General features: G+C 34.9%; 1 protein-coding gene across 1 annotated transcript in view; it reads left to right on the forward strand.

Moving 5' to 3' along the window:
- LOC114343977 (uncharacterized) overlaps nt 1-14,963 on the forward strand; it is a 215,653-nt gene that overhangs the window by 155,231 nt on the left and 45,459 nt on the right. The window contains exons 12-14 of the mRNA XM_050645488.1: nt 1,280-1,403; nt 1,461-1,588; nt 13,396-13,562. Coding sequence (XP_050501445.1) covers nt 1,280-1,403; nt 1,461-1,588; nt 13,396-13,562 — 419 coding nt within the window. The remainder of the gene's footprint in view (nt 1-1,279; nt 1,404-1,460; nt 1,589-13,395; nt 13,563-14,963) is intronic.

The following is a 14,963-nucleotide window of genomic DNA, read 5'->3' on the forward strand; positions in this document are numbered from 1 at the left end:
CTTGGTGATACACAGTTTGGATTCCGCAATAACCTTGGGACCAGAGAAGCACTGTTTAGCATTCAGGTTATGGTACAGAGATGCAGAGATGTCGGACATCCGGTTTACATGTGTTTCATTGACTTTAAGAAGGCCTTTGATCTGGTAAAACATACTGAAATGATTGCTATTCTTCAGAAAGTGGGTATTGATGATAAAGACCTACGCATTATCAAAAATCTTTACTGGCATCAACGTGCAAACATCAGGATTGGCCGGGACACGTCTGAAGAACTTCAAATACGAAGAGGAGTAAGGCAGGGCTGCATTTTGTCCCCACTAATATTTAACATCTATTCTGAGTTTGTTTTCAATGAAGCAGTGGATACTGCTCAATGTGGTATCGAAATAAATGGCGTCAATATTAATAATTTCAGATATGCGGATGACACGGTGTTAATTGCGAGCAATTATGAAGAACTTCAACATCTGATTAATAGGATTACCACAACGTGTGATGAATATGGACTCAAGCTAAACACCGCAAAGAGCAAAGTGATGGTTGTCAGTAAGACGCCAATACAACCGGAAGTAGTAACAGCTTATGGTGAACAATTAGAGAGAACTAACAGTATCACCTACCTTGGTTGTAATCTAAATGAGAATTGGGACATGTGCAAAGAAATTAGAATACGTATAGAGAAGGCCAGAGCTGCATTCTTTAAGATAAAGAAACTTTTATGTGAAAACAACATTACTTTGAATCTTAAAATTAGATTAGTGAGATGTTATGTGTTCTCTACTCTTTTGTACGGTGTCGAAGGTTGGACTTTAACAGATACTCTTCTCAAGAAATTGGAAGCCTTTGAAATTTGGGTATACCGAAGAATCCTACGAATAAGTTGGTTGGATAGAGTTCGTAACGAAGTTGTTTTGCACCGGATAGGAAAAGTCACGGAAGTCGTCAGAACAGTTAAAAATCGAAAACTTGAATATTTTGGCCATGTTATGCGACACCCAGAGAGATATAATATACTCCATTTAATAATACAAGGCAAGGTAGACCGAAGAAGAGGGCCAGGTCGAAGAAGAACGTCATGGCTTAAAAACCTGAGAGAATGGTATAACAGATCCTCTGCATCCCTTTTCCGAGCTGTCGTTAACAAAATTGCTATAGCTAATTCGATAGCCAACGTTCGATAATCGAGTACGGCACATGAATAAGAAGAAAATAAATTAGTGTGTTAGAAAATTAAAACTTATTTTTTACCTTATTTAATGACATTTTTATATTTTTTAGAACCACTCGTACCAAGAAGGCAAATATGGAACACGCAGATTCCGTTAGCTCTGGAGACGAGGATGACGATGAAGGTTTTGAAATATTAACAGCAGAAAACCTCTTCTCCACGCTTCTTTCTAGGGTAAATTAAGAACTATTATATATCTATTAGCAGTTTAATACAACTATACTATTTTAGGTCAGAGATTTAACTCAAAGGTTAAATGTAGATGAAGGAATGAGACCTGGATTTCCATCTAGTAGATTGTTTAGCCACTTTGATCATGGAACGAATTTCTTTAATAGAATAGAGCATCCCTTATCTAGGTAACTATGACATGTTAAAAAATAGAGCTTTTGATCACAATAATGAGATAATTTTTGAAGTGAAAACTTCTTTAGCGACGTTGTGCTATTTTTTGGATGGGCAAAAAGCATTGAATTCGCGACCGTCATCGCTTCGCCGAAATAAATTATGTATAATATATTATGCGTATGTATATATAAATAGCATAATATGACGCACGCAACGCGTATATAATATAGGTATATCACTTCTTTTTGGATGGGGAAAAGGCATTGAACTCGCAAACATCATCTCTACGGTGAGATATTAGTCATTTATATACTACAGGTTGAATTGCGTATAAGTTCGATCGAAGTTATAATCGTTTGAGGAAGGATAGAGTGTGTACCCGAAGTTACTTGCGAGACAAAAACCTGAGGTACACTTTCAATCATATATTTTCATGAGCATACTTTCAATCAGTAGTAACAGTAGTTCCTGACGGAAGTTTTCACTTCTGTCGACACTCCCTCGAGTGTCAGTTTTTTTCATAATTATTTTTTTTTATTAAAATATGGATTTCTTAAAGTTTGTGAGTACTAATAGTTAATGCGAACTTACGTTAATCTTCTAAATGTAAAAAGACTCACGAAGTATTTATATTCACTTCTCAGTCACTTCAAATACGAAGAGGAATAATGGAGGGCATTTTGTCCCCACTAATATTTAACATCTATTCTTCGTTTTCAATAAAGCAGTGGATAATGTTCAAATGTGGTATCAAAATGAATGCGTCGATATTAATAATTTGAGATAAGCGGATGACACGGTGTTAATTGCAAGCAATTACGAAGAACTTAAACATCTGACTAATAGGATTACCCCAACGTGTGATAAATATGGAGTCACGCTCAACACCGCAAAGACAAAGGTGATGGTTGTTAGTCAAACGCCAGTACAACCGGATGTGGTAACATTTTATGGTGAACAACTGGAGAGAACTAACAATATCACCTACCTTGGTTGTAATCTAAATGGGAACTGAGACGTGAGCAAAGAAATTAGAGTACGTATAGAGAAGGCCAGAGCTGCATTCTTTAAGATGCAGAAACTGTTATGTGGAAACAATATTACTTTAAGTCTGAAAATTTGATTATTGAGTGTTGTATTTAGTATTGTTATGTGTTCTCTACTCTTTTGTATGGTGTCGAAGGTTGGACTTTACCGAATACGCTTCTCAAGAATCTGCTGCAAAAATCCTATGAATAAGTTGGGTAGATAGAGTTCGTAACGAAGTTGTTTTGCATCGAATGGGAAAAGTTACGAAAGTCGTCAGAACAGTTAAAAATCGCAAACTTGAATATATTGGCGATATTATGCGCCACCCAGAGAGATATTATATACTCTATTTAATAATACAATGCAAGATAGACAGAAGACGAGGGCCAGGTCAGAGAATAAAGTCATGGCTTAGAAACCTGAGAGAATGGTTTAATAGATCCTCTAAATCCCTTTTCCGAGCTGTCGTCAGCAAAAATTAATATAGCAAAATTGATAGCCAACGCTCGATAATCGAATACTTTATCGACGACTCATGCGTCAAGTCAATTTTTTAAATAACAATTTATTGTTCTCGTTTTTCAGAATGTAAAATTATTTGTAACTTTTCATTAATATTGTAGTATTAATATTAGTAGTAATCTTTATTTAGTAATTAATGATTGTCGCATAGATTTAAAAAATATTTTAGGGAGGCACCCATTAATAGGGCTACCTGTTTCAGGCAGCATGGGACTAAACCCAAACAGCAAATTCTTCCAGGTTGAAAGAAATTGCAAACTCGTGTTTGACAAGCGTGCTTATTTAAAAAACTGTCAACAAACAAATGTCAAAAAACCGCTTCAATGAAATTGTCGAATTATAAAACAAAAGTTGGATAGAGCTAACCGCTCACTAACCCACACAAGCAAACTGGCCTGTCTTAAGGATTCTGACGAGATAGTTATTCAACAAAATTATACATTGTAACGAGATAGCATCTATGAATGAATTAGAAGATGAACTATCCAAATTACACTGGGATATTATAGATTTGGCAAAAGATAACAATTCGCAAAATTCAATTCCGACAGAGGGCGCTCAAAATCTCAAAGATGGACGATAACTAAAGGAAAACAATCAATTTGTCATTTGATTTCGAAGCCGTTAAACCGTTGGTTAAACGTTGAATATAAATCATTTACACGCGTTTTTTGCCAAAGTATTCTTTTTCTCATAGGCATCTTTCAGTGCGTCACAGTTTTTCCATTTCTTTCTAACGCATTAAATTGTATGTGACAGAAAAAAGGTACGTCCGTGATTACAGACATTTATAACATTTATTCTAGTTGTCGATAGATGACGCTATAATCGAAAAATTATTTACTAATTGTATAATATATCTACGAATTTAATCTGTACAATTTATAAGACTATACAAATCAAAGAAAATACCATTTTATAAATGCAATAAACACAATTGATTTGTTTTTATGCCAAATTGCAAATAAGATTTGACAACTGTGAGATTTAACTAAAATGTCATGTTAGAATAAATGTTATAAATGTGTATTATCACAGACTTACCTTTTTTTCTATCATTTGTGACTCACTGAAAAATGTCTATGAAAAGGACCGTATCCACTAAGTTTTACTACTAAGACATCTTATGGGTGTTAGAATAAATGTTATAAATGTGTATTATCACAGACTTACCTTTTTTTCTATCATTTGTGACTCACTGAAAAATGTCTATGAAAAGGACCGTATCCACTAAGTTTTACTACTAAGACATCTTATGGGTTAAAGACGACTAAAATTATGTTTCATCTGTATGCATTCATTAAAATTTGATGCTAACTACTGATTTGTTTTTACCTTTTTTTCATTAAGTAGAAACTATCAATAATTCAAATATTTGCATCTGCGATAATTATAATTTAATATGAGGCACTCTTACAATGCTTTCATATTAAGCTATCGATATATTTGCTCAATTTCTTTATAAAGAAAAATTTTATTCGCCAATACCTACAACGAAGTAGTGTTTCTAAAAAGAAGTCAAGTTGAACATTGATCGTAGATTATAGAATATTTAAATGCCAAAGAATAAGTATAGAATGATAAAGTATGGATACGATAAAAAATGATGCATGTCATATTATACTGATGAACTATCAGCTAGCAAAACTATAGATTAACAGTATAAATGACAAAGATTTGATAGAAACCAAATAAAAGAAATATTATGTTGTTAATGATGTTCAATCTAATTCTTACACCTTCATTTCTTTCCCCCAGAGCTTCCTGAAATATTAGTTGTGAGTAAACATTAAATACTTTAACTTTTCGAGTCCAGATCCGACTACAGTTTTTCTGCCCAGTATCGGGCTACGTCTACACCCTTTTATTTATGAGTCATAATTTGTCGAGGGTGCACTGTGATGGGCAAAATCTGCACACTCTCAGGTGCTAGATATTCCGTATTTCCCCGCATTCACAAAGTGCGTTGTTATCTGTCTTTGTACCCCATTTAATGAAGTTCTGTTTTACAGGAGCAACACGGTGCGAATGCAGTAAGTGTCCGCCAGGTTCTCCTATCCAGGTTCATTCCATTTGGTGGTTCTGCATATAGGGGGGGAGGTTCGGGAGATTCTATGCTGAGGTTTCTCATAAACCTTTTCCTTGATTTAGGGCGGCTGGTTCCTGGCTGTTCGTTAATCCCGTATAATTGGTGCCTTTCATCGAAAGTTTGCCTGAACTTCTCCATATATCGAGAGGCGCATCTACGGTCTTCTGGTGATGCAAATCCAGCTGCCCGGTACAATAGGGCAATAGGGATAGAGGGGTAGATTTCATACAGCCGGTAGTTATTCTACATGTTTCATTTAATGCAGTGGTGACTTGTTGGGCGTGTCTAGCGTGTCTACCTCACACAGGACAGTCATATTCCCCTGCTGAGAAACACAAAGCCTCAGCTGCTGACTGTAAGACGTTTGATTTTGCACCCTATTTGCTCCCTACAAGTTTCCGGAGAAGGAAACATTAAATAATTATGGTGATAGTACACATCCCTGCCTGACTCTTTGAATTCCTATCTGTTTTGTCTCACTGTCTTATACCCTTACTACCGCTGCGCTGTTTGATTATAGTATAGATTTTTGATTAGAGTAATAGGGTCAATCCATGCCAAGTGGTCCAATATAAATTAAGTTGGTTGCTTGACTATTTTTAATATTTTTTATTTTTCTACCTTTTAAACTTCAGTCTATAGAGAGTACGAAATTGCATTCATTTTATTTTTGAAAAAATTATTTTGCCGATGACGGCCATTTTTGTTAAAGCGTATCAATCATTTTCACGGAAAACATGGCTTCGCTCTTTAACCAATATTTTCACTGAGGTTTGTCCTAGAACAATAAATCAAAAACCAATCTTTTTAGAAAAGTATGTTCTAAAAAAACGGCCTTATTTAATTTCAAACTACCCTTAAGGCATTAAATAAACCTCAAACTTTGAAAAGGTAAACTGATAAAATTCCATTTTCAGCATTTTTTAATAGCATAAGGCAAGCCGATAATGGTTTGTAATTTTTTTTCTGGAAAAGACATACGTACATACTTTTAATAAAAAAAGTTTGAGCTTTGAGACTTGTATTACTTGATTACTTGTGGTAATATGGCCAACTCGTGATTTCTCAGAAAGTACCTTTGCTAAATAATAAATGGCAACATGGATATGTTCCTCATAGTATTCTAAATCGCGTGATCATGTTTGCGATGACCTTAGATTCGCCAGCGGTGTTTATGACAGTTGAGTATCAGTGTTCGGTGTAGAAGGAGTACCGTTTATAATTTTACATCTTTTGTGTGTATTAGATTGGAGTGGCGTTATTGATGAGTAATATTATTTGATTTCGGTGATTTGGTAAATTTTTTCAAAAAAAAATCTCAAAAATGTAAATTTTTGAAAAATCTCAAAGTTTGACCCCTTATATCTCTGATGGGCACGGTTGAAAAAATTTGAAATTTGGCTGAGTGTTAGCCCCCAGCAAGTAGAATAAAGAGTAAAAATTTGGAGTTGCAGACTTACGTCATATAGGAGTTACAGGCCTGAAAAAATTGGTCAAAAATTAAAATTGTCAAAATTTGAGCGTTTGCGGGAAGGGTAATTAAAATTCAAATAAACTGTCTAATGCAATAAAAATTAATCTATTTTCACCAGATTTCACAATGAATACAAATTTACACCCTGGCCCAGGGTGGGCCAAAGACAAGAGTTCACTTTGATATTTGTCAGTTATTAGATTTTTAGGGAATGCCGAAACAGGTCGATTTTTATTATTTTTTTTTTTTTTTTTTTTTTTATTGACATCCCAATGTATTACAATCTGCCGTTTTTTACAAAGTAATAAGCATTAAATAATATTTATGTCGGCTAAACTATTGACATGTGGCGAACATACCCATTAATATGCCGCTCTTAATGTTAGTCTACTAAACTATTATTGGTTCTGGGAAAACATAAATAAGTACTACACTTTTTTTTAGCTCACACTAAATCACTGGTCACTTTACGTTTTAACCTGCGCACTGCACACATCTGCATCAAGTTCCTTGCTAGGTGGTTTGGGTGTTCCCGCAATCGGTCCTTGTATTTTTTTATTCGATATGTAATTTCTTCCTTTACATAAGTTACCTCTGCATCTCGATGTACGGCGTTGTTGGTGATGTACCAAGGTATATTTAAAATCATCCTTAGTATTTTGGATTGGAACCTTTGTATTATTTCAATATTAGAATTTGCGGCTGTTCCCCACAGTTCTACCCCATAGGTCCAAATTGGCTTCAACACCGCTTTGTATAGGAGTAATTTATTTTGTGTTGATAACTGGGATTGTTTTCCTATTAGCCAGTATATGTCTCTCACTTTATGGCCCAATTGTTTTCGTTTGGAAAATATGTGTTTTTTCCAGGTCAGTTTTCTATCCAGGTGAATCCCAAGGTACTTTACATCGTCTTTCTGTGGTATTTGTTTGCGGTTAATACATACAGGTGGACAGGTTCCTCTACGGGTTGTAAATGTTACATGTATTGACTTTTGCTCATTTGGTTTAATTCTCCATTTTTGTAACCATTTTTCGACTTCAGTTATGTTATTTTGTAGTAGTTCTGATGCGATGTTTGGATTCTTGTTGGAGCATAAGATCGCAGTATCATCTGCAAATGTAGCTGTTGTTGTGGCAGGTGATGTTGGAAGGTCGGCAGTATAGAGTAGGTACAGGACAGGACCCAGAACACTTCCCTGGGGGACACCCGCTGTTATGGGTTGAAGTTCTGATATTTCATTGTCGTATTTGACTCTAAAGCGTCTATTTGTAAGGTATGACTTTAGTAGTGTGTAATAATTTAGAGGCAAACAACTCCTCAGCTTATAGAGCAACCCCTGGTGCCATACCTTGTCAAACGCTTGTCCTATGTCTATGAATAGGGCGGAGCAATATCTGGATGCTTCGAGGTCTTTATGGATTCTGTTTACTAGTCGATGTACTTGTTGAATGGTAGAATGTTTCTGCCTGAATCCAAATTGGTGAGTTGGAATTATTCCCTCGTCTTCTAGGAGAGGTGTTAGTCTTGTTAATAAAAGTTTTTCGAACACTTTGGATAGCACGGGTAGTAGACTGATGGGCCGGTATGATTCTACCCTTTCAGGTGGTTTGCCTCGTTTTAAAATGGGTGTTATTTCGGCAACTTTCCATTGTGGCGGGAAATAGCTGATTTTCATGATTGAATTGAATAATTGTGTTAAGTATGTATATCCTATTTCCGGCAGTTCTTGTAATATTTGTCCTGTGATTAGGTCGTACCCTGGAGCTTTTTTAGGGTTGGTATTGAATCTTATTGTGGCCTTTATTTCACTTTTTTTGAATCTTTTTTCTGGTAATTCTAGCTGGTATGATTCTTCAAGTGCTTGGTTTATTGTTTCCTCTTGGTTGGGGTCAGTTGTTTCATTGGGAATGAACACAGTTCTTAGGTGGTTTGCAAATGTCTCTGCTTTTTCCTTTGGTGTTTTTAACCATCCGCCCTGCTCTTTTTTTAATGGTGGTATATTGTATTGGGGTCTTTTTAATTTTCTAGTAGCCTTCCATAGGGAGTAGTTTGTTTGTTCAGTTGTATCTAGTTGTTTTATGTGTTCACTGAATTGAAGATTCTTTTCTGTTGCTATCATTTCTTTTAGCTCCTTAACAGCATTGTTCAACTGCGTTTTTGTTTGTGGCGCTCTAGTTGCTTGCCACTGTTTTCTGAGTTTTCTTTTCTGGGCTATTTTCTCTCTTATTGATAATGAAGTGTATTCATTCTTCATTTCATTGTTGCTGGGTGTTGTTGAGTCCCAGGCAGCTTGTTGTATAACTAAATTTAGGTGTTCTACTGCATATTCGATCTCCTCATTGGTCTTTAGGGAAATATTTAGTTGAAGTCGCTCCTCGACCAGTTGTTTAAAGATGTTCCAGTTTGTTTTTCGATTATGCAATACACATGGTTTTTCCCTGTGGAGAATTTTTTTATTTAGTGTTATAACAACTGGCGAATGATCGGAAGAAAGTTCATAACATGACTCCGCATGCATATAGTTCCTGTTAATTTGTTTAGTTATGCTGAAGTCCAGAAGATCGGGTGTTTTATTTAAGTCGGTTGGCCAGTACGTTGGTTCTCGTGTTGTTACTACTTCTAGATTATCGTTGTTTATTGCTTTGTATAGCTCTCTTCCTCGGGTCGTATCTAGTCTAGAACCCCAACTCTGATGCTTGGCATTATAGTCACCGCCACAAATAAATCGGTTGCCTAGTTCGTCGAAGAACACTTTAAAGTCTTCTTTTGTTATTTTGTGCTTTGGAGGGCAATAAACCGCAGAGAAAGTAATGGGGCCTGTCCAGTCTTCTACAACTATGTTTGTGGCTTGTATGTATTCTTTTGCAAGACAAGTTGCGAGGTGATGTTTGATTGTGTTTTTAATAATGATTGCCGTGCCACCGTGGGCGGTTCCATCAGGATGCATGGTATGGTGAACTGTATAATATGGAATTTTTAAGACATTCTTTTTCGTGAAGTGCGTTTCTGATATTAATATTAGATCAATTTTATGATTTGTCAAGTATAAACTAAGTTCATGTTTGTGTTGGGCTAATCCATTCGCATTCCAGATCACAAATTTTAGTTTGTCTGCCATCACTTCATCTTTGCTACGACGGTGGTAAGAAGGTTGAGCATGGTGCTCATCTGCTCCATGAGACCCTTCATCATTTGTTTTAACTCTTGTATATCAGATGGTTGTGTAGTAATTTGATTCAATTGTTGATTATTATTTGCGACTTGGCTGTATGTAACACCTGGTACTATGTAATTTTGGTATACTCTCCTTGCACTTTCTTCGGACTCCTTCTTCCTCAGCGGTGGGTATCTTTCTTTCTGCAATTGCTTGTATACAGTGCACCCTCTGTAGTTGGCAGGGTGATTACCATTACATAAGACACATATGACATTTTCTGTTCGATGTTTCTGTGTGCATTCTTTTGTCGGGTGGTTTAACGCACATTTTACACATCTGGGTTGCCTGACACAGAAGTTCTTCGTATGTCCATATCTCTGACATCTTTGGCATTGTGCTAGATCCCTTACAGGCCTTGGTGGTTCAAATTTTACTCTTGCATTTTGTAGTGAGTCTATATTATATATATCTTTGTTGTTAGAGCTTGATTTAAGATTTACAAAAAATAATGGAAGTGGGTTTTTTGTTATTCTATGTCGTATGTTAGTGATCTGGTTCACAATATGCCCTTGGCTCTCCAGTTCCGCCTTTACCTCTTCTAGGTTGGTTGTTGGATGTAGATGTCTTAGAACGACTCTGAATGATCTATCTCCTTTTTTTTGGTATGTGTGGTATTCAGTTTTCTTTTCATCTAATGCTTTTATAATGATATTATATATTTCAATCGTTTTGGCTTGAACTTTTACTTGGTCATCGTTTAGAACCTTGATAGTGTGGTTTTCTTTTGCTATGCTATTTAGTAGGAGGTTTAGTGGTTTTATATCTTTGACACCTGCAATATTTTTATTATTAAATTACATTTTTTTTATATGTATTTCCTACTAGTGACGTCATCCATCTGGGCGTGATGACGTAATCGATGATTTTTTAAAATGGGAATAAGGGTCGTGTGTTATCTCATTTAAAAGAGTGTTAATTCTCTGTTCAATAATATAAACAATAATCATTATTTATACAGGGTGGCCAAAAAATAATTCTTGAATTGAATTAATTGACACAAAAAGATAAATGTATGTAATTTATTTAACTCAAAATGCATTTTATTGCTGTCATAATATAGAAAAATAAATATTTTGGCAAATAAACATTGCTTTTCGCTTAAATTAAGAATGTTCAAACTGTCAAGAGCTAGGTGAGAGGCTGTTTGTGATTTAATTTAAGAAATGTTTATTTGTGCAATAAACATGTATAAACATAAACTGAATAGCGAATTGAACACGCTTTCAAATAAATGAGATACCACACGGCCCCTATTCGCATTTAAAAAATCATCGATTACGTCATCGGCTCTGATGGATGACGTCACGTAGCATGAAATATATGTCAAAAAATTGCAATATAAAAATGGACCTATTTCGGCATTTCCTTAAAATCTAATAGGTAACTATTGCCAAATATCGAGGATGGCTCTTTTCTTTGGCTCACCCTGTATAAATTTGTATTCGTTGTGAAATCTGGTGAAAATATATTAATTTTTATTTCATTATACAGCGTGTCTACTTAAGTTAGAAACATATGGGAAACTTTTTTATTATTCATTTTACGAAAAAAAGTTATTCCTTATAAAAAGTTCTGCATGCCCCAAAACCTAAGATTCAATCATCAGATATCACATTTTCTCAATATTATACGAGGTATGTCAAAACATATGAATTTCGATCAAGGGTAAAGTACCGTTATTTCTCTCAATATTGAAAATTCTTATGATAAAAAGTTGTTTGGAATTAGAAACTAAGATCAAATATACAATTACAGTGGAACCTCGATAACTCGGATTAATCGGGACCGCGGCCGATCCGGGTTATCGAAAATCCGGGTTAGCCGGAGAGCATGGTAAAAATTAATAAAATACGGTATACTTATAGATAAAGTCCCTTATAAGCAAAATAATATGAAATATATATGCACAGTTACCTATGGTTGTATAGAGTTTAGTATAGACAATATAGAGTATTATTAATTTCTAGGTAAAAAAACTCAGTCAGTTTGGTTGTGTCAATAATTTCGTCTGGTCTGCTTATGTAATTTAAGAACAGTGACTCTTTCATTGTTTAAAAGACCATTGCTTCAAAAACAATTTTTTAAAAGACAGTTGAAAATAAATAAAGGAATAACAGGTGCCTGTTGTTTGCGATAATGAATGTCGCTCTGCCGCCGCCGTGTTCATAATAAGAATTTTCGATATTGAGAGAAATAAAGGTACTTTACTCTTGAACGAAGTTCATATTTTTTGGTATACCTCGTATAATATTGACAAAATTTGATATCTGATGATTGAATCTTAGGTTTTAGAGCATGCATAACTTTTTATAAAGAATAAGTTTTTTTTTTGTAAAATGAATAACAAAAAAGTTTCCCATATGTTTCCAACTTAGTAGACACGCTGTATAGTTTATTTGAATTTTAATTACCCTGCTCCAAACGCTCAAATTAATGATTTTTTACCATTTTTTCAGGCCTATAACTCCTATATGACGTAAGTCTGCAACTCCAAATTTTTACTCCTTATTTTACTTGCTAGGGGCTAACAGTCAGCCAAATTTCAAATTTTTTCATCCGTGCCCATCAGAGATATAAGGGGTCAAACTTTGAAATTTTTCAAAAAATTACAATTTTGAGATTTTTTTGAAAAAATTTACTCAAGTCTCAAAACTCAAACTTTTTTATTTAAAGTATGTACGTATGTTGTATTCCACTAATATACGTCTGTTTTGGATTATCGCGACAACGAATATTTTAGTGTGCAACATAAGAAGTACGAAAGTCTTTTGCTCTAATAATTACTCCAATAAACAACAATATAATTTGCAATTTACTTTCCTTCTTCATATTTTGCACAGTAAAATATTCGTTATCGCGATAATCCAAAACAGACTTATATTCGTGGAATGGGGTATATGTATTTTCCAGAAAAAAATTACAAACCATTATCGGCTTGCCTTATGCTGGTAAAAATGCTGAAAATGGAATTTTATCAGTTTACCTTTTCAAATGAGGTTCGTTTACGTCCTTAAGGGTAGTTTGAAATTAAATAATGCTATAGGCCGTTTTTTAGAACATACTTTTCTAAAAAGTTTGGTTTTTGATTTATTGTTCTAGAACAAACCTCAGTGAAAATATTGGATAAAGTGCGAAGCCATGTTTTCCGTGAAAATGATCGATACGCTTGAACAAAAATGGCTGTCATCGGCAAAATAAATTTTTTAAAAATAAAAAGAATACAATTTTGTACTCTCTATAGACTGAAGTTTAAAAGGTAGAAAAATAAAAAATATTAAAAATAGTCAAGCAACCACCTTGGCTTGGATTGACCCAATATCATTAGAATCAAGGTTTATTTCTGATTGCGTGTATACATTTACGCTTCTTTTAGCAAGCTGTACGATATGCTGATTGAAGCATATTCGACTAATTACTTTTTTCTAATATGTTTCGTTCAATGTAAAAGAATAATATAATATTTCTATTTTATTTCTTGCCGTAGGCATTCATCTTTAGGTAGAACTCTTAATAGAGACAGACCCATTACTAAAACAACGATGGGTAGCAGCTTTGGAGTACCGTGGAGGCGAAGCGTTAGCCGGGATCTTGCCTCCGATATAGACAGCGTGTTCCAAAGCTCCAATGCAGCACCCACACCTCGCCCTACTGGTAAGCTTTTTTAAGTAGCATATAGCTCTTTTGTGTTGTGATAAAAGAATATTCTAGGAACGGTGAAATGTTAGAAATTTTGACGTGGATATGATTAATTTTTGGTAGATGTGTTTCTTAATATAATATATTGGACGTAGGATGATATCGAACCATATTACTAATTTCGTAACTGGTACTTTACTTTTAAAGATTATCATCATATAGTCGATGCGATCGTTTCATTGCCCAAGCAACTAGAAGAGACCCAACAATTTTTCATCTGCAGCTCCAAAGGCAGATTTTAGAAGCTACAGGTGTAGGTGTTTCAGTGAAAACGATAAGAAAAAGAGTTCATGCCCAAGGACTATACAACAGGAGACAGTCACGGGTTCCCGAGTTACGTGAGAGAGTACACACACCCAAACTTATATGGAATTATCTGATATTTCTTACTATTTCGTGCGAATTAAAAAAAAATAAACACACGAAGTCAAACAATATTTATTTTAAAGCAATTTAATAACAAATACATAACAATTAAATAAAACAATAAAGTATTTAACAAACAAATTGAAAATAGTTGTTTTAAAGTCAATAGCTACAAAATTTCAATGTAAAACGAATAATGTTTAAATTGTTTTTATTTATTTTTTTTTGTATTTTGTAGTAGTTAGTGTTATCACCTCTAGTCCTTATGCAAGCCTCAGTTTGCGTGGGCACGCTCCTAATAAAATTATCAACATTTTGTTGTGGTAGGTTGCCCCCTCCTTTAAGAGCAGCTTGTACTAGCCGTGCGGTGTTTTGTGGATTATCCCGGCGAGCTCTAATTTTTCTTTTAAGTATATCCCACAAATACTCTATAGCAGCGATTCCCTAACTGTGGTACGCGACGATTATTAAGGTGGTACGCAAGCAGCCATAGGACATACACAGTAAAATTTACTGAGTTAATAACCCCACGGCGCGTGGGGGCGTTGCGTCTAGTTTGCATTAAGCTCCGCCTATTTTGCTGGCCAGCGCATCTTTCGGCGACGCGAGTCAAACAGTGACAAAGCTATCGAGCGTCCGCACGCACGTCCAACCAGCTAGCATTCGTCAAATTACCTATCTAATTTGTTTTAAGTCAAGTTTAATATATTTGAATTAACATGGATAAGTGGCTTAGAAGTGTAAAAAGACCTTGTGCTCAAAATAATGTACAACCAAGTTCATCTCAAGAATTAAATTGTGCAGTGATTCAAGATGATGTTAAAAATTCTTTACCATCGAGTTCCACTTCGGAGCCAGATTGTGCGGTAAGTCAAGAAGATAAAATACCTACTAAAATTCGAAAAAATACTAGAAAATATGACCCAGAATACATAAATATTGGATTTACGGTGACGGATGTAAATAATGAGCCACGCCCTCAGTGTGTCA

This window comes from Diabrotica virgifera, chromosome 3 (assembly GCF_917563875.1).
Source record: "Diabrotica virgifera virgifera chromosome 3, PGI_DIABVI_V3a".
Taxonomy (NCBI): Eukaryota; Metazoa; Arthropoda; class Insecta; order Coleoptera; family Chrysomelidae; genus Diabrotica; species Diabrotica virgifera.